Below are 20,728 nucleotides of genomic sequence, written 5' to 3'. Positions count from 1 at the left end.
CAAGTTTCCATTTCGTCACTGGAACTGATGAAAAATATGTGGGGGAAAGAACCTCTAACAATATGTAAAGAAAAAAGTAAGAATTGTGGTGGTTTCCTTGCCAAAACCTATAGTGACCTTTGTCCTGACTTTGTTTATTTATTTATCCAGAGAGCAGTGACAGACATTGTGGTCAGGAGGGCTGTTAGCCGCAGGCAGTGCCTTTGGTTTGGATTCCTCTCTAAAACAACATCTGAGAGTGCACGGTTAAGGTGAATGTGATAATTTAGGCCTCCGGCACTTTTATTTTCATGATGTGTCATGGAGAAGGGGGCCGGTAAACCAATCACTTTATTCTCTCCCTCTCCTTTACTTTCCTCCCTCCCTAGTACGCGTTGCAGTGCACATAAGTGGAGGTGACGTCAGCATTTGGATGGTCTGGCTCGGAGCCCTCAGTGCCATAACAGCAATGAGAGGAGCTGCTATACAATCTGTCCGTCACAGATCCAGACTGCATGGTGTTCAGCGTGGGCTATTGTCACAGTTTACTAGGTAAAAGAAAAAACAAGTTCCAGGCCACATTGGTCAAATCCAATCTCGAAAATGTCACGGAGAGGATGAGAATGAGGCAAACTGGGAAAGTTCAAGTTATACTTAGTAACCTTCCATGTTTGTGACTCCAAAATGGAAATAAGCAAAATTCAAGGTCCAGAAATAATCTATCATGACATTCACAAACAAAGCTGAAACATTACAGCCCACATGCACAAAAACAATTTTAATGTCATCATAAATCTAGTTGTATCACATCTCAAAGGTCAATTTAGTAGCTGTTCTGGAGTTCAAACTGAAATAGGGATTGGGAAATTTAAACATCTACAATTTAAGACAACTGGAAATCTACATCTGTTGATGAAGATCATGTAATATGGCCAAAAGCTCCAGAAAAGTTTTTGAATGGATCTTCGAGTGAGATTGTTCGGTCAACTGCTCTATACAAGATCAAGAAGTAACTATGACGCCCAACAATAAATGTCATAATTGTTCATAACATATTTAAGTCCATCTATTGATGTGAGGCATTTTTTGTGCGGCACTATGACATAGAAAGTCAAAACAAAGCTGAGATGTGATTCGTGCCGGAGATGTGGACAACACAAATACACTTAAGATGAAATTTTCCACCTTGCGAGAAATTAGCACAACGCTGTCTAGCGAAAGCCCATCAGTGATGTAACAGTCCTGACATCAATAATGTTAGGAGCTCCATACAAACCACAAGAAGCATAAAATGCTGGATGGACCAGCGTCATCAGCGTCGGTAAGAGCACTAACAGTGACAGGAGCACTTCTGCAATGAAGCATAGGCCAGGTTCTAATCAGTATATTATGATGATTTGAAAGGCAAATACAGCTCCATTTAGCCAATATGCTGGTCAAATTTCTTTATTTTAAATCAATTAAAAAAAAATGTATTCCTGAAAACATATTAAAGTGAGCTGCACCCTTCAGACACGTTGAAGTTACCACCCCGACGCACTACGGGTGGTAGCTGGGACAGGACTAATTATAGATCAAACAAAACAAATGGAAACAAAAACAGACGGAGCCACGCTGAAGGACTGGAGCTTCTGCGGATCCTGACAAGGTGTATAAACCATCTGCATGTGAAACAGTATTGACCAACATCACTGCAGATTCCTTTCCTTATTAAAATGTGTTTTCTATGGTCATGATGTATGATTAATCTTGTAGTTGTTGTTTTTTTAGTTTAACGGCTGAAAACTCTTAAAAGTATACAGAAAAAATACATTTTCACTCCCGTGTCAGTTTTTCTTATGAAGGCAATTTGTGTAGTGATGAGACACTGTGTGCACTTTCCTGACTTTTGATTAAATAATTTTAAGCAGGTGTATTTCTACATAAAATCCTCTCTTAGCCTAATAAAGCAGGTGTATTTCTACATAAAATTCCTTTTTAGTAGTTAAATTATACGTAAGTAGAAGAAAATTAAAGGCATGTGAAGGAATGAAGGCTTGTTTGTGAGTAACCGTGATAAAGGAGGATGGACAGAGAGGCAGAGGACTGAGTTATGAGAAGGTCGAAGGCAGAGAAGAGTGGGGGTGGGGTGGGACATTAAAAAGATTGTGTCCGTCTGGCTAATGGTTCTTTATGGCTCTCTCATGTCCTCAGATGGGCAGAATGACTGGCAGAGAGTGTGACCACTGGTAACTGTACATCACCTCTCTTTGCCCCCTCCAGCTGACGTCCCACTCAGTGAGACTGCCCGCCACGGTGAAGCGGACCACTAAAACACCATAAAACCAACAGACTAAACAGCCATTCATCATTACAGCGCACACATGAGCCGCATCACACGCAGCAGTCTTAACTGTCCCACTCGGTGACTCAATGCGCACATTAAAACTTCATCAAGTATTACCGATACAAAAAAGCCTGACCACTCAAACCTCAACCGCTGTTTGTAATGTCCAGAAATAAGGCAATCATGGGTGAAAATGGTTTTGTTGGTCACTTTTATTGAATTGGTGATGACTTGAACCAAGTGCAAAACAGCCTTGAGATACAAGTGTGGAAAAAAAGATGTAACACAATGAGTAGGATGGATCCATCTTCACCGTGTGGCTTAAAAGCCAGATTCCTGACCGGCCCAGTTTGGTGTCTGCAAAAAAAGTGTGAAGAAAACGTAAAGATTAGACCATTTGTAAATCACTGAGACTGATCAAAACAAAATTTTGTAGCAGATTGAGGGGAAATTGTGAAAAAGTAACATACATGTGCAAGCAGTTAAGTGCTGACGTTTGGCTGTTGAGAGTTGACAGGGACCCTACGCAGGCGTCCCAGATGGCGAGCAGTAAATGTTCTCTATATGTAAGTGATTTGTAGCCTTGAGGACAGCAGGATGTAATGGTGCTCTGTGAGTTGTTTGCAGCCTCTTTTATCTAATTACAAAAACTCCTTAATGAGGAGGGGGGGGCCTTTTTTTTTCTTTTTTTTTTTACAGGACAGGGTTATGGCAGCACTTCTACAGCAGATATTCAAACAATAGGGAGGAGGGGTAATTGAGCACATCAAAAGATAGCCACTCAAGAGCTGCACAGTTAAAAAGTGAACATTTAACATGTCTGTTGCAACTCTGTGGCCTTGGTGCTGTCAGAGGGCGCGCCCATCAATCTGACTTGACAGACGTGCGTGTCTTCAAGGGAGCTGTGTGAAGCAACAGCTCAGAGCTCCCGCTCAGAGTATGTGCGTGACTATGACATTCTATGTAGTTGTAGCGCTTGAACAGTCTACATTCCGCTAAAACACACAAGGTCAACATCAAAAACACACTTAAATGGGATGACTGGACCCTGAGCCAGACATCTGCAGCAGGTCCTAAGTGCAGGGAACTCCAGGCTTTAAGTAATGTTCACCGAAAGCTAGTGTGAGGGTCCACCTTATTTACGCTGCTGAGCTGAGTCACAGAGCTCAGCCATCGTTTTATGGTTGTTTGGAATCTACCTTGTCATTAGGCCTTTGAAGAGCAATGGAGGGGATGAAAGCGTTAGCTCTGTTAAACTTGCTCTTACCGGCTTCTTTCGTGTAAAGAGAGCTTTTGTTGATGGCTGTTCATCAACATTCTTTAGCCTTGTTCTTTTTGAGCTGATCATTTGAGTCACTTTGAACTGCTCTGATTTCATGTTGACCTTCTAGCGATCTGATTGGTGAAGGTGGTTGCCTTCGGCGACAAGCTGCGTTTGCTATGTGCACCATGTGCGTTGCTCACCTCGTTCTTGGTGCTCTGGGCCTGCTTTTTCTCAATGTTCATGGCCAACATTTGGCTGCGGAACGAAAGGCTCTTGGTCTTCTCAATCACCTGCTGGTAAGGTGATATGGCGTTGTTCCCCATGACCACATGACCCTAGAAATATGGACAAAAATGGACATTACAATAAAAAACCAATACGCCAAAAACACCATGCAAACACACCATCCCACGAACACCAACCAGCGGCTACGTAGGTCCCATTCATATCTACTGTAGGCACATCTAGATAATTCTATGTCATTCTGGAGGACTGGGCTATGATTTGCTGATTACAGAGAACTGTTGTGATGTATCCCAAAGCATGCAGGTTCAGCATGCAGAGCCTCACGAAGGGGACCTTACAAGGGTGAGGTGTTATGGTTACAATGTGTTTATAGTGTACCCTTCAATCACAAAATCGGGACACTTATCATGCCTCCACATTCCTCTGAAGTCACACATTTTTTCACAATTTGAAAAAAACACAATTTTGCAAAGATGTGATGATCTTTGATTAATTAGTTAAGTGCTGAGCTGACTGATTGAGGAAGAGGATAGAAGGTCTCACCAGTTTGGAGTCTATCTTTGCATCCAGCCTGGCGTTGCGGATAAGATTGACGATCCATCTCTCAGCATCTTCTGGCGTCATGTTAAGTTTGTCCGCCAGCATGCTGTTGAGAAAGCAGAGAGACATGAGGCTCTGACCTGGGCGGAACAGAAAGGGCAGGAAGTCTGTCAATGCTGGACAGGCTTTCCCGAAAAAGAAAGGAATACACAGGGATTCCCACCCTGGCTCGGGACTCCGTAGCACTTCTGCTCCATTTACAACTTGATTGCTCTTCTTTGGTTTTCCATTAGCAAAAGTGGTGGATAGTTCCTGGTGCTTTTGTGGTACCACCTCAGCAGTGGTTAGGAGCAAGTTAAGTAACTACTCAGTGAGTGGTCAATGAGAACCATCACTAGCACTAACGGGAAATTGTGCACAAACCCGCCGTTTTCAAAAAGCCACGCTACCTTCAAAAGCAACCACACTTTTATAATTCACTCTCCCAAGATTAAAAAAAATGGCAGCCTGCATAATTATGCTGTAAAACTGACAAAGTGCTGACCTAGTTGCCAATTGTAGGAACAAGCCAATAGTGTTGAAGGTGGTGCCATAGCGGGAAATTAGAGTGAGAATAAAAGCAGAATGCAAGTGATAAGATTTTTTTTTTTTTTTAAACTAGCAGAAGGGCTCCGTGGACGACAATGTTAGTCAAATATATTGTAACATCTTTAACATGGATGAACGCAGTAATTATGAACAGACACATATGACATACACACATCAAATTAAAAATGTAAATATGTCATATGCTTTGGTTTATGGCTAACTACCTGCAAAACAGGTAAGCCTCAGTTTGTGTTTAGTGCTACTTAGCAAATACTAGCTTGATAACATGCTTAACTAAGGATTGTGAATGTGAAAACATTATACCTGCTAAACAACAACATGTTAACTTTCTGATTGTAAGCTTTATTTGTAAAGGCTTTTCGTAATATAAACAAATTAACCTGAAATGACTACTGATGGTATTAGGAAAGTACCTCTAGTTAACCAAAAGATGTTTATAATCCACACAAATCACAGATGCTCTCTGCAATTGTTACAAACAATGACTTTAATAAACAGGGCTGCTGTCTGAAAGTGTTGATGTATATGAAATATGTAATAGCTCCAAATAACTCTCAGTCAACACTACATCATTATGAATGATGTTGCACATTAGGTGCCAAGTGACGGGTCATTATTTTCATTTGACAGTGCTAATAAATGGCCAACATATTGTGTTCAGGCAAAAGGTGTACAACATGAAAAACACCCCAAAACACTTCTAATGGTTCTCTGCTAATGGAAGCTTGATTTACAGACTCGTACGAATCAGTCAATTAGAAGTGCTGGGTCTGCCCCATGTTGTGAGCCTCTGTGGTTACTTGTGCTTTTATTATTATTTTGTGCCTCTGTGCGGGACACACTCTCTCCCCACCTGGCTGCTAAAGCGTGTCATGACACACTGGTCAAACAGTGACTGTCCCTCAAAATGAAAGCCAGGTTGGAGACCTGCTCTTTGATACACAGCTAGACGTGGATGTGTCACAGCTCCCCAGAGGGAGGGGAGGTATGAGGGTGGCTGGCCTTCTTTGATCCAAAGCTTTCCCCAGTGCAGCTGGCTTCCCTTGTGGTTTTCAAAATAACTAGACCCCCCTCAATACCCCCATCTAGACCCCCTTCCCCCCTGCATTTCCTGCCCCCTTCCTCCTGTCTGACCCCCACCACCCTCCACGCCTACCGCATTTCATATAAGGGCCCCAATAAATATCCTCAGCCCCTCTGTGCACTGCCCACAATTTCTACAGCAACCCTACTTCTCATCTCAAAAGTAACACACGACCCCTGGCATCCCTGAAAAACATTATGAACACATATACTAAATGAAATACTGTAGGTACAAATTTGTCAGTGTATAGCCTGTGTATGTTTGTACAAGATAATAGGGGTTATGAGGCCTATATAAAAACAATTTACTCTACTAATTAGCACTTCCTGGTCCATTCATCACATTTTGTGAGCCTCCTTTAGTGAGTAAGCTAGAATCTGCCCAGACCACACCACTTCTCACGCCATGGCTCTGCAAATACACATCCCACCTCCAGCATTACTGATTTTAACTGTCCCTCTTTAGGGTCTGACTTAGTTAAGACATTCTTTTGGTGGAAAGTAATCTTTTGGATTTGTGATAATGTCTGTCTTACCTCAAGGCTCAAAAAAAGACCATCTAACCCATGAATGTTGGTCAAATGGTGGCAAAACCACATAAAGAAGGGAAGTGAAATGATGTCACTGTCTGGATGAGGCATTAAAAGCATAAACAACAAATAAAAGCATTACCTCAGCATAATGAGCTAAGTACGGTTTGGTCTCCAAGTGACAGTGCATCTCTCTCGACACTTTCACCACAGTGAAGTGATGGAGGAGGTGGATAACAAGACAGAGAAAACACCAGTTGTGAGATGATTCATGTGCATCTCAGCAGCCCAGAGGAGGGAAAAGGGATACAGAGAGACTGATGAACCTGTCACTCAAACAGCAAACTACTAACATAGCTCAGCTGGACAGCTGATTACACTTCAGATCATCAAAACCCAGAGAAAATTATGCTTGACAATTAAATTGTTCCTATGGATCATTATTGGGAACCTAACAAGTCTGGAATAGTGTCAGCTGTCTAATGACGAAAGTTTAGGTCGTGATGGATAACACATGTCTATGATCACAGAGGTACACCATTAACATCAAGGATTTTGGTCTGCAGGCTTAAAAGTTGTTAATGTAGAGTAAATGGCACATTGACGAATGGTTGAAGCTCATATTCTCAGGGTAATCAATAAAAGATCTTTGAGTTTGGTGTTGGTGGTGGATTATTATGCAATATAATGTAATGTAGGACTGTAGTTCGATGACTTATTCATAATGTTGACATTAAAATTGTAAATCAACATTTGAATGTATACGATGCAGGATTTCCCCCCAAAACACATGGTATTTATGCACATTTGCAAATAAAGTTTAAGTTAAGTAATATTATTAGTATTGCACAACTTGCAAAAATAAATTGCATTGATGGCTGCATTTCCAATAATTCTAGAGCATTATGAAGTCCAAAAGTCAACATTAATTTTGTGTGTGTGCTTATATCTTGCTCTACAACAGTGTAAAAATACAAAAAGAACGGTCAACACCTGTTAAGAGTGCCACTCCACCACACTGACTGATATTGAGAAACACCCTCCACTTATTTACCTAACAATCAAGTAATCTAAGGCAAATTTGAATGAAATTTGTTATTGGTTCCCATTTTCCCCGTGTGATTAAGTGATTGCAGTGCAGGGGTACTGGGTGTTTTGTTTGGCAATTCAGTAAAGTGGGGGCACATGTCAGTCAAGTCCAGGTCAGATATGATGATCAAAACAAACATGATCTGGTTTCCTCACCGGGGAGTTGGGCTAACCTCTAAACCCTCTAAACGTGATCTGTGCAGCATAACACAGGAACACGGAGTGCCCCTAAAGGCCCAGGGCCGTGGCCTGTACCAGCCAAAGTCCTTTAATCTAATTTATAAAAGAAAGTCTGGCAATGTTTTCCTCCCAGGAAGGACATTTGTATATCAGAGGAGGGTTACTTTATCTCATTGTCTCTCTGAGAGGTGTACAGCAGCTAACCCTACTTAAACCTTAGGGTGAAAGTAAAACAAGAAGGGAAGGAAAGAAAGAGAAAGGAGGGAGATGTGAGAGGGATCAGGGAATGGGTCACAACCTACACTATTGACATCCATTGGCCCTTAAGCCAAGCAGACAGCCTCCATGACTGGTTTTATTTTACACAACCATGATCCTGTTCCTTGGGGGAGATGGGATCACTTTCATTTCGACCCCTTACTCCCTCTGGCTCCTGAGCTTTCGACTTCAGGCTACGGGGACTCCTATGGGTCTCAATACCAACCTCACACTTGAAGAGAGGGGTCAGGCATTGGGGTCTAACTCTGTTAGAGGAGAATGGGGGATCCTTCTCAAAAAGTAGCCCCCATCTTAACATGGCTGGCCTGACATGAATGCATTGTTAAACACTAACATATGATAGTGTTTGGGAGACTCCAAGCCATTTGGAGCAACCTCGCTTTTCGGCTTGGGGTAAAATTGATTTTTCGGGGAAACCGAAATGATCGTGTGGTCTTTTTAATGACTCAATTGTGAGGTGGAAAGATCTTCAGTGTTACATCCAAATACACAAGACACTGCTTCCAACTACCAGTGAGCCGTTGTGTACAAATACAAACTGGTAATGGTGTGGGGAGGGGGGTTGCGAATGATCATGTGTCTGCAGCATTTACTCAAAATGTCAAAGGACAAGTGTGTATTTAAGGTCAAAGCAGGGTCTCTCCACTGAAACACTCAGGGAAGGACTAAGGAAATAAACCCTGTAAATCAAACAAGGAAAACAAAGCTAAATTGGAAACACACACTCGGGGACACTGAGAAGTCTAGACAAAAGGATGTGTGTGCATGCAATTACGAGTGCAGGCTGAATTGCATTTTCACTGCCTACAGTACATTTTACATAAGCCTTTATTGCATAAAATAACTCAATTACGCCAACTTCTGGTCTACTTTTGTGTCCCAAGCTGTGGGCAAGAGGCGAGCTAAATATCTGTGAAACCATCATGGCCAACAGCTGTAAAAATGTCCTCATTAAAAACAGCCATCAAATTCATTTGAGTCCACGCTTGGGTGCAGAGGGCTTCTGGGTAGAGGACTAATGACTTGGAATTTGGGTGTCGTTCAAAAATAGACATGTTCTGTCCATCGTCATAACGCTGCCAAAAATAAACACAGAAATCCCTGAAACTGTCCTCGATATGCGTCCCTTCTTTAAAAACAACAGCAGAAAGTAAGATAAAAAGGTGAAAAGTCGAAAAATCACCGTTCAACTTCCTCTTTCAGTGTTACCACTAACCTTTGTGGTCCTTAACAAGTAAATGGATCCAATTGCAGTACGTCTGCCAAAAAGAACCAGGACTCCTAATCAATTCCAGACAATCTGCAACTGGAGATTTCGACAGGGCCTGATCATGTTCCACGGTTCAACCTTGACTACAGACCTCCACGGCTCTATATAACAGTCAATGCAATCATTTTCGTGTCAACAGAAGTAATTCATTCCCTCTTTCCACAGAGCATCGTGTTGTGGACCATATTTGAAATGCAGACCTTCCTTCAAATCTTCAGCATTTGCAGTATGCCTGAGGGTTAGTGTACTGTGAATACAGCCTGCTAAAAGCAGAGGTAAATTTGTACTGTGAATTTGTGACAATACACAAAATAATAATTATATTACCTATTACCTAATAGGAGAGATTAGATGCAGCAGTAGTCATATCCACTGTAACAAAGATGAGGATTAATGGCTGAGAAGAGTGAATGCTCCGTCTTTATCTTTGTCACTCTCTAAAATTGATGTAAAGAGGCAGCCGAATCCTATAATCCCTCTTAATTGCAGACAATTACTATAATTTTTTTTCTCTCCACTGATGCTCACTATAATTAGCATTGACTAAATTTTTGGGGAGGCATCCAAGGTCAATTTTATTTTAATGTATCTAAACTGGATTTTGAACTACAAGTCAATAAAGACCGACAAAACCCTTTGACCTCGATTCACCCAAAGAAAAGGAGTTGAAAGATTCTTGTCTGTTAGAGCAGCTGGGAACGTCTATAGTCGTCTAAACCTTGACCTCTTCATGGGAGAAAACTGTCCATGAATTGGCCTCGGACAGGTGGTCTTAAAAGTTAAGTGAGCAGAGCAACCTGTGGAGACCTGGAAACATTTAAACCTCACAATACTTAATCCTTAAGATGTGTGGGGTCAGCATGGCTGCGTGGGGAAGGGGGCAATAAACGCTTATCTGTGAGGAAAATTCCACTAATCACAAAGCTCATGTTCTTTCTTCCTGTTTGCTGAGAGCTTACAAAGTCTAGTGATAGCAAATAGGACTTCCTGCTGGTCATAAGGGATGTGTGTCTGAATCCTGCTCTGCAACGTGGTCTGGATTTAAACAGCAACTGTAGTGTCCCCATACAGAATCTACAAAACTCTGAAGTTAAATTTGCATGTAGAGTTGGGTCAAATTCTGGTTTTGCCAGTCCCATGTACAGCAGATATACTTAAGTACAAGTTTGTCTTTTAGATTTTTTTACTAGAAATTTGTGTTTTTTGGGTGGACGACACATGGCAGCATTCATCCCAAAGAAAACTAAAACTGCAGCGATATGGAAACATTTTGGATGAAAGAAGTGAGCCTCTGCATTTTCTACTATTGTTTATTGGCAGATGGTAAACCAGCTCAGAGGTGTGTTACTACCACCAAGCGGACTGGAGTTGTCAGTCTCATTATGTTCCATTCCGGAGCAGTTGCTGAGCCAAGTGGTAAAATGGTTTAACCACTACCATGACATTACTTAGATTTTGTACCCGATACCTGGCAGGATAAAGTCTGTCTGAAGTCTGGTCCAACTGATTTGGGCATTGTGTTGTTACATACATCTCCTCCAGGTAATGTCAACATGAGTTCAGGGTTACACTCCATGTGTAAAATGGACTTAAGTTTGGATTGAAATGCTTGACTAACCTGATGCTAATGCACTGGTGAATTCTGCAGAAGGTCTCAAAGATGAAGAGGCGGGCATTCTCAATAAAGTCCTCCAGGCAAGCAACCAGGAAGAAGTCATTCACGAGAACCTAAGAGACAGAAAGCATGTCACATAACAGCAGTGTAAGCACTAAAGAAAAAGTAATTTCTGCCTGTTCATTGGTCTACCTCAAAGTAACACAATCAAGCTTGGACATTCAGATTGAACAGCAAAGGAAAGTCATGAGTGTAGAATTATAAGTTTCAATCGGTCTGCCTCTTGGAATTCATGTCTTATTCAATTAAGGTAATAATCTATTTACTGAAACCAAATTTAAATCCTTTTTTGATCATTGGTCGGAGTAAACAGGAAGAGGAGGCTCATACTGGCTACATGTACACATTATTAAAAGGTATATTTTGGCAAAAGTTGAACATTTGTTGTGTAAGGTAGTGACTCCAGGCCCTGTGAGGTGGCTTTAAATCAACCACAAATCATCACAGCAATAGGTGACCAGTTTGTCTGTGACTTATCACCAGTCATCTGGTCTGGTGAGTCAGTGTCAACTCCACTGTGCAGGATCACCTAACTTCATGGATATAGTCATCCACCAACTGTAGCAGCAGCAGTCCAAATAAACTCACAGATGAGAGCAAGTCTTCTCAGCCGTCCATATACTGCATCACCTGTGGCTTGTTACATTAAGAAATACAGCCTTGCTTGGAGTCTTTGACACGACTGCATATGGCCAATTCATCTACTGTAAATGTTCATGACCCAGCTATGGCCCCAAAGGTACCACTGTGTGAAATGCTCCTATTTCTCACTGCTTGCTACATTCCAACTCTCCATCACAAAGCTTCATCTTCAAAAGTTCTCCAAGAATTACCAGTTCTTTGTTTGCTTAAGCTTAAAAAGCTGCTATCTGCCCAGAGTTCTGCTTGAATAAATCCCAACTACATGGCGCTATCAGGCAACGCACATTTCAGCTATGACAACGCTTATCTAAGGCTGATAAACTTTGAACAGTTAAGTGCCCTAATTACTGTCATCTGGGATTCAGACCACAAAGCTTAAACAAATTCTGAAAGGGGCTTGAGGAGCCCTTTTATGCGCAATCTGAGGGGCTGACTATAGGTGGGCCTATACTTTTCATTCTTTGACATGCAAGCATCTAACATCTGACAGTGATTCTCGATTCAAGTGGAGTGGGAAAGAAACAAAAAAAAAAACCCTGTACAGCCTCAACAGGACAATTTAAACCAAGCTAAACCCATTGGAAACCACTTGGCTCAAACTATTATACAGGGTACAGTGAACCCAAAGACAGCAGGGCTGAAAACAATACCCATATCTTGCTATTACAGCAATCAGTTAATAGATGGGTGCCACTCATCTCAATGGCTCAAAATTGATGCATTACATGCTCATCAAGACAAAAGCCCATCCCAACCGGGTATCCATTTACCTAAAACCCTCTACAGTCTGTGAAACATCCCTTTACTTCGGAAATAATGCCCTTTTTAAAAGCTTGCGTGTGAAATTCCGCAAGGAAAAAACTGCATTACTGACTTCAAACAAGACCATTTTGGGAAAAATGTTTGCAGACCCTTGCAGGTAATGCGTTAAATGTGCTGTTTAACATTTTTGGAACCACCCACCTTGCTAAACCTGCTTGTGAACTGAATGAGGTCAATAGAGGGCTTTTGTGCCCACTGGACATGCTCTGATAAGACTGACAGGTAGGCCAGAGTTAAAAGCACCTGGAATAACTTGGGCTCTGACCTGAGAGGTAGTTTGGTTTTGAGCATCTGTTTCAACCACAGAAGAGTCTCTGTAAACAGAACCCCATGAGGCGAGGTCAAGACCAACCCAGAGAGTTCCTAAAAAGTGCGTGCAATTGTTAACAAGTTCAGTGATTGAGGGCGTGTGTCATGTCTTCGCTGAAATAGGATATGACTCTTATATTGTTGATAGTACATGTCATCATTTGGAGATGGCCCCTGAAGGCCTTTGTGCAGAAAAAAAATCGATTTCTTTCTTGGAACATGCTTTGGGTTTTTCCTGACCATGAGCAGATTTTTTGAGGCTATAACTAAGTAAAAACAAATCTGCCCAAGTGAGTTTGGTTATAGCTTCCTCATTTGGTTGATTTGGGAAGCTGGAGATTCCTTCTATTAGCTTAAAAACAGGTTAAAACGAAACGGAACCGTCAGTAAACCGCTGACATGATTTATAAACATTTACTCCTGGGAAAGAGCCATTTGATCAGGCCAGATGTTTTTCATTTTGAAGGTTTATCGTCAAGAGGCAGAAGATGAAAAAGGGGCCAAATAACCTGGAGTTTTGCCTTTTATTCCTCTTCAGGTCCAAATTATCAAGTCCACTGGGAAAACCAAATTACAGTGTGTATGCAAAGAATGAACTAAGAGGTCAAGTTACACAAAATATACAGATAGCACCACACCAGTTCCGACACCTGTTCTCTCTCTAAATCTGGTAACTGTCCACTAGTGTGTTCCAGCAATCTGACTAGCCCCTCATAATAGGGTCTGCTCCACTTATGCCAATAACTTAACAATATGTTGTACAGGCATTGCCGTTATTGTGTCCACCAACTACATCTAATTGAATGGAAATACAACACTTGCATTGCAACATTTCTAAAATATGCTGCAAAGCAAACCTCTCAAAAATTCATATCATACGCAAAAAAATGAATACGAAATTCCTCAAAGATGAAACAAAACTTAACATTGTTTTATGTGCATCCTGTCTCATATATTTTCATAAAATTACCAATAAAATAAAACATTTACTTTCACATTGTGTTGTGGTTTCAACACACCCTTTCTTTCTTGAAAAATAAACCTGTCTCTCCAGTAAGGCCCTTACTCTTCCTCTCTGTTTGATTCTTTTAAAAAAAAGTCCATCTTTCTTTTTTGGGTTGCTTTGCAGGGCAAGCAGTTGTTGCCAATGATGAAATAACAACTTTTTCTAAAGTTTTTTAGAACAGACTCGACCCACAGACCACAGACACAATTTTTATGTGCAGAGATATGCAAAATTATCAAATCAAAATGAAAAAAGTTTGTCATACTTCTTTTCCACTGAGCCATAAATAAAAATCTCTTTTGAAGTCAATTTAACTTAACAAATCACATCAGTGTTCACTGTGTGTTCAGCTTCGTAGTAAACATACAAAGAGGACTTTTATAGCATACTCATATTATATTCTCACATCAAGGATTAGTAACACTTAGCCATTACAAACCAAAATTGAAATAAATACTCTAAATGGCAGTGCTATGACAGATCTCTCTCTTAAAACGCCTCTGTGGAGTCTTTGGCTTATAAAGCTTTTACTGTTAACTACTAGCCTGATGGGTCAATTGCAGGTCATAGCAAAATCTGACTGAAGCCTGAGTCAAATAGACTGAAGACTGAAGTCTGACTAAAGCCTGAGTCATATAGTGTCCAAGAGGATCAGGAGGATCATACAAGGACAGACTATCACTGTTCTGTCTGAACTGGACCCACGCAGAAGTCCAGCAAAATAGAGCCGCTGTGTGATCAGGCAGAAGGTCAGACGGAGATCATGTGATTACTAACCATGTTGACGACGACACTGTGTGAAAGATCAGGAGTCTGACCTGCAAATCTGAAGTCCTCACAAGACCTCCGTTTTGTCATGGAGAGGCACAATAAACGAATCCCAACTGCTTTTCACAGTTTGGGAACAACGGATAGAAATGATTGTTGGTTAGGTTGTTGTCACTCACCGACTCACACTCCCTGAGTTTCTTCTGAGCACTGTCGAAGTCAAAGTTCACGTAGAGGCACTCCACAAACTCTGTAATTGGATCTTTGTAGGTGTAAGATTCCTAAAAAAAAAAAATCAGTTATTATGCCACAATACATCCATTTATTTATGAATTCTATAGCTCACATATTATCTATGTTAGAGTGACAAAAAGTAACTTTTCTTCCTATATGTTGCAGCTTCAAAATCATTTTGATGCCACACTGACTTGTACTCATTCCCACTCTGTGCCCTGAACTGCGTTTTTGCACCCCATAACTTTGATGAGGGGTGTAATCTCCCATTGGACGTGGCTTTAAGCACTAACACGTCACCAGCTATGTCACCAAGGATGTCTTCTGGCTGCTCTGCCTTGACTCTGATTTATGGGTTTTGTGATGGACAGAAAGCTTTACTGATAAAAATAACTATAGCTGCGGTCAGCTAGCTTAGTGAGTCGTTCTTCTAGAAGTGGGAGCTTGGACCACTGGGTGAGTGTTTGACTAGTACATAATATAAGCTGGCTTGCTCTGTTCTGTGTTGCTGCACCTGCTTTATGTTTGGATTTGCAAAAAATGCTGTTAATATTTACAACAAAATAAGAAAACATGGTATATTTATATGTATGTAGTATATTTCTATAGATATATAAGTGTTATTATAATGTATATGCTGTAGAAAGAATGTGTATATACAACATATGTATTATGTGTTAGTAGATTTTGTAATGATGTATACATATATGATATGTAGAAATGTGTGTAATATGGATTAATATGTGAATAATTTTTGTTTTGTTTTGTTTTTTATTTTTATTATGTTTTGTGTTTTCAACTGTATATTTGATACTGTTGGACCCCAGGAAGAATAGCTGTGGCTTTGCTGCAGCTAATGGGGATCTTAATAATAAACTAAACTAAACTAAACTAAACAACAGCAATGCAGAAGTGAATTTCTCTCTGAAACTGTGAGGGTGCTATATCACAAAAAAAAAGAAATTAAATTCTATGTAATGTTGCTTTAAGATAAATAAAATAAGACAGACATATACTATAACATCATGAAATGTATACGTCATTCATCCTTCTTTTTTGTCCTATACAAAGGACTAATATCACCATATACACATTCAGAAAAAAATCCTAGTTTGGGTTAAAACAGTGAGAAAAATGTCAAAATAACCACCTGCTGGGGACAATAAGTAAAATAATAAACATAATATACAAGAGCTTGAGTAAAACACATTCTGAAGTCTTAGCAGTTCAGAAAAATGCTTTAAGACAGAGACCCATCCTCACCTGAGGCCACTAAGTACAGAGTACGAGACACGTTTTAGTATTTACCAACATCACACCGAGAAAGTGCTTAGATCTCTGAAGTAGCTACTGTCATTGGTGGAGACGCCATCAGTACACTGCAGTGGGTCAATTCACTAACATTTATCAGAAGAAATGGGTTCAAGGCTTTTCCAGTTTGGACACAAACCAATGTACACTCTGTCTGTGTTAGCAATTACATTGGGTCTACTGGGCTTGTAAGGCCTATAAACAATGACCTGATAACTGTGCATTTTGTAAACACAAAGAAGTGAAAATAAAAAGTGTGGTACCTGCTGAATGACCTTCACCAAATCCTTCAGGACCTGCCGACGCTTGCGGACATCCTTGTTTGTAATGATCGCTGTGGTTAGGTAACGCAAGATGTGTGGGCACATAGTCTGGATAGCATTGAGGTATCTGGAATGAGGGAGGATAAAAGTAATCACTTATCAGACTGATGGAAGCAAAGACATGATCTTTAAAAGGACACATAATATAACATTTTGGCTGCCTATTGGGCTCCTGGCATTTAGAACAGAGGAAAAGCTTTTGCTGCTAATACAGAGAAATGTCCTAACAGGACCCTCACTTCTGGACATGGGTCCCAGCTTTAAGCCGTCTCTTTCATTAGTGTCCTGTGAGAGGGAGGAGAAAAAGGAAACCCTGGCAAGAAGATATAGATCAGTGAGCAGGGACCTGCCCAGTAGCTGAAACCCAATCCATCAGGGACTGATGTTTCAACCACAGGTCAACTGGCTAAGGGCTGAACACAAGAGACAGGACGCTGTTAGAGGCTGATTCTAATCCCACACCAACTCTGGGGACAGTGTTCTTTAAAAATAACATGTAAGGGCTGCACACACACAAGCACACGCCTTTCCTTGTCAGGATGGCAATCAATCGACATTAACTGTATCGCAAAAACTCCTTATTGCTTTCTAAATATCTATCTTTGAACTTCACCCTCCACTCAACCCCAAATTGACCAAATTAAATCTGAAAGGAGGAAGTGGAGTGGGCCCCTTTAGGTCTCCCATAGCTAGGGCCAGAGGAACACATGGTGTTCAGCGAAAGAGTGCCGACAACAGTTTAATTAGCCGAAGCAATTAAAGGGACAGAGGACCTGTGGCAGTAGTGATGTTGAGTCTAAAAACAGCAGTGGGCTGCGTGGCAAAGCCATCATTCTGGTTTTAGGAGGGCTCTCTCCCTCCCTCCCTTTGTAGTTGCTTGACTCCCGTGGAGGACCGCAACACTCCGCACTGTGTTCCTGATTAACTTACACCTACTCACTCTCCAGTGGGGGCTCCAATAGCAAGCAATCTTGCATGAGTCACTGTACCATATCTGGGGGGAGCATTCACCCTACTCCACTTAGGGGACTTCATTTTTTTTTCTTCCACTTTTTTTTTTTAGTTTTGAGGCAACAAGCATCGCTGCACTGGTTTGCTGAAGATGCTACTGAGGCATGCAGCCAAGAAATCAAGTATGAGTTCAAATTTCCTCTGTTCAAGGAGGGCTGTGGGAGAAGAGGGACAGGGGAGCAAGGTCCCATTTCACGGCTCGTCTGAAAAAGAAAATCATGTTGAACAAGTCAACGATTGATACAGACTGGGGTTGGGCAATGTCACCGGAATTGGCATATCCTGAGGTCCACTATTTCTACATGAGGGCCCATTTACAGCCCGTCCTCACCTACTCAACCAGACTTTCCTGGGGTTACTTTTCCTCACTATGAATGATGTGTGGGTCAGGGTTTTTAAATCTGCACCCATCCTAACCATTCCTTATGTATACAAATCAAATATCTGTATGTTTTAGCATCGAATTGCAATTTTTCCATGCTTTTCTAAAGATGTTTTCCCACGTGACTTGATGTAGGTTTGTGGATACCGGAGGTGGTCGGTACATTTGTTGTTTGGAGAAGTAGAGTGCCAGCACAAAAGCTCATCTACTGCTGTGGATGCCATTTTAATCAGGATTCAAGATTTAAAAGTCACACAAAAATACAAAACAGATTGAGGCATTGCTGCACCAACGACTCCTGTGCTCTGCAAGGTACAATGACTGGTGGAGTCCGGTGGCTTTGAATAGAGCGATATGTACTGATGTGGCTGGGGCTGCAGCTAAATGAATTTCAGCCACCTTAAAAAAAGATTCATATCAGATATGGACGCTATATTTTAAAATGTTCAACCCCTTTAACTTGAACTGAAGCTGTTATCTATGCTTTCATTAAAGTCAACAGAGTCCTAGACAAAAACACCAATTGTACTTTGCAACACCCGGAAGTGGTTGGTCCAACGTTGACCCCACTTAGATTTCCAAAACTTAGCATGGCTAAGATATATCACCGCTAGTTGCTAAGGCTAGATGGGTATTTCACTTTCAAAAACTCACAGATGGAGTCTGCCTTCAATTAACTACCAGACCTGCAAACCACCAATGGCATCATTCATTGGCCCAACCCTAGTACAGACAATCAAGTCACTCTGGATATATTACTGTCATAGTATTTGCACAGTTTGCACCTGTATCCTACTTGGTCACTGTGCATTATTTCCCCTGAAGTCAGTGCAGTCTGTCAATAGTACGCAAACAAAGCTTCAGACCAACATCTGCTGACTGCAAGGGTAAGAGAGGTCATATGTGGAGCTGAAGGCCAGCCACTGGTCACCGACTTCAGCCAAAGGAAGTACTGGTCAAAAGATGGGAAACAAGAGCCAAGCCTCAGTGGGGAAAACATGAGGTTTCTCGACTGTGAAACTGCAAAGCACACAAAACTACCTCAGTTTGTCCACACAGATGGTTGGGTGAGCTTTTCATGAGTAATTATTGGGCAGGCCTCCTTAATCATCCACAATAAAATTAAAAACTGAGTAAAATTCAGGGAACCAGGCATTTGAGTGTGCTGTGTTGTGGTCGCCTGTCATACTGTCGGTGGAGCCCAATCATCTGTACAATTATACAAGCCTGCAATCAGAAACGGGGGAGGGAGCAAAGACATCAAAATAGGTGGTGTGCAAATTTTAACACAGTGTATAAAGTTTCCGATCTGCGATACACATGGCCTCGTTCTCGACTTGGAGAGTAAACAGACCACACGAAAACACACACTTCTGAAACCACTTTAAAAATACCAGTGGGGTTCATGAAGAAGCCCTCCACCAAAAAATGTGTTATTAAAGCAAATGGTTTTCTCTAAATCAAGTCAGTGATATAACATGACTTATCTTTTCTCAAAATCCTCTCAGAATCAAGAATGATCATTGAGCTGGTAAACAGATGTCAATACCATAGCTAAAATTTGAAATCTCAAAACCACACACACACTGCACACAACATATCTGAAACATACATACAAATTGTCCCCACATAACAATGTAACAACTATTACGTAGTTGCCTTTCCTGTTGCCCTTGTTTTGTGGAAATGGAACTTAACAACTACTTCCTGGTATTCTTGCCAACAATTTTCATTTCCTGGATGGCAAAGCTATGGGGGTTAAAACAAACTACATCTAAATCAAATGAAATAATAAATTATAAATATTACTCACTGTGGCTGATACAAAAAGAGCTCAATGATATTGTCTCTGCCCTTGGGGTGGTTGAAGAAGACAAACAGAGACCAGTGAATGAGCCATGTCCTCTGCTGGAGAGACTGGAGAGGGGAGGTAACAGACTGGACAGGACAAAGAGAGACACAGGCAGGGGGAAACAAATAAATGAAGGTGAAAAAAAGCGCAAAAAAGACAAAATAACATTTTTAATGATAAATACATTTAGCTAAAGTCAAAAGCTGTCCTATTCTTTGGCAAGGCAGATGCAAAAAACCCAATTCATGTGTTCTTCCTAATTGGCCATTAACCAAACATAGAACCACTTCATACTCAAATCCAAGTCCTTAAGTAGTCAGATGAGTGTGTGGGTAAGGAGTAAGATGCCACAGCAGAGCTCTACTGAAAGTGAAATGTCAATATGAGAGTCTATGTAAGGGAATCTAAATGTGGTATCAAGTTCTGAGAAGTGGGGCATTTACGTTGTTATCGATAGTCTCTCTCAGGCGGGTGAGGTCCTCCATGGCAGCCTCCCAGTTCTGCATCAGGATCTCAGAGGCCAGCTTGCCCCACAGAGAGTTCAGGGCATTCCTGTCTGTTGCTGGGACCTTGGGAACAGACATGGTGCATTGTTAAAACCTGAACCACACAACGGGACAACATACAAACCAACAGTTTTTACCAAATTTTCCTCGGCGTTGGCAGACATGCACTGTGACACTGGGCTTGGACTTGCCACTCGCTGCTTGGCTTCAGCGGCACCGCTGCATGGTGCAGCCACTTTCGTTATTTATACTGGATAAATGGATTAAATTATGTCATTCTAAGGGAATGGAACTTGACAGAAAAAGAGAAATGGATCATGAAAGACTGTTTAGCTTTAAATAACACTAGATGTGCTGCACTTGTAAATACTACGACAACTAAATTTCAGTTGAGGGCATATTTGGAGAAGGTGTATGTGAATAGCTTGCCAGAATTAAAACATTTTTGTTGGAGTTTACTTCATATGTTAATGCTGTAGGTCCTTAAAACAA

General features: G+C 41.2%; 1 protein-coding gene across 1 annotated transcript in view; it reads right to left on the bottom strand.

Annotated features, from left to right (window-relative positions):
* Positions 1-2,499: 2,499 nt before the first annotated feature.
* eif3ea (eukaryotic translation initiation factor 3, subunit E, a) overlaps positions 2,500-20,728 on the bottom strand; it is a 30,970-nt gene continuing 12,741 nt past the window's right edge. The window contains exons 6-13 of the mRNA XM_059338837.1: positions 20,174-20,299; positions 19,692-19,816; positions 16,426-16,552; positions 14,797-14,898; positions 11,014-11,123; positions 4,359-4,461; positions 3,770-3,904; positions 2,500-2,662 (exon numbers count right to left, since the gene is read on the bottom strand). Of these exons, the coding sequence (XP_059194820.1) occupies positions 2,627-2,662; positions 3,770-3,904; positions 4,359-4,461; positions 11,014-11,123; positions 14,797-14,898; positions 16,426-16,552; positions 19,692-19,816; positions 20,174-20,299 (864 nt within the window). The 3' untranslated portion in view covers positions 2,500-2,626. The remainder of the gene's footprint in view (positions 2,663-3,769; positions 3,905-4,358; positions 4,462-11,013; positions 11,124-14,796; positions 14,899-16,425; positions 16,553-19,691; positions 19,817-20,173; positions 20,300-20,728) is intronic.

This window comes from Centropristis striata, chromosome 8 (genome assembly GCF_030273125.1).
Source record: "Centropristis striata isolate RG_2023a ecotype Rhode Island chromosome 8, C.striata_1.0, whole genome shotgun sequence".
Lineage (NCBI taxonomy): Eukaryota > Metazoa > Chordata > Actinopteri > Perciformes > Serranidae > Centropristis > Centropristis striata.
This window is presented reverse-complemented; position numbering and strand designations above follow the sequence as displayed.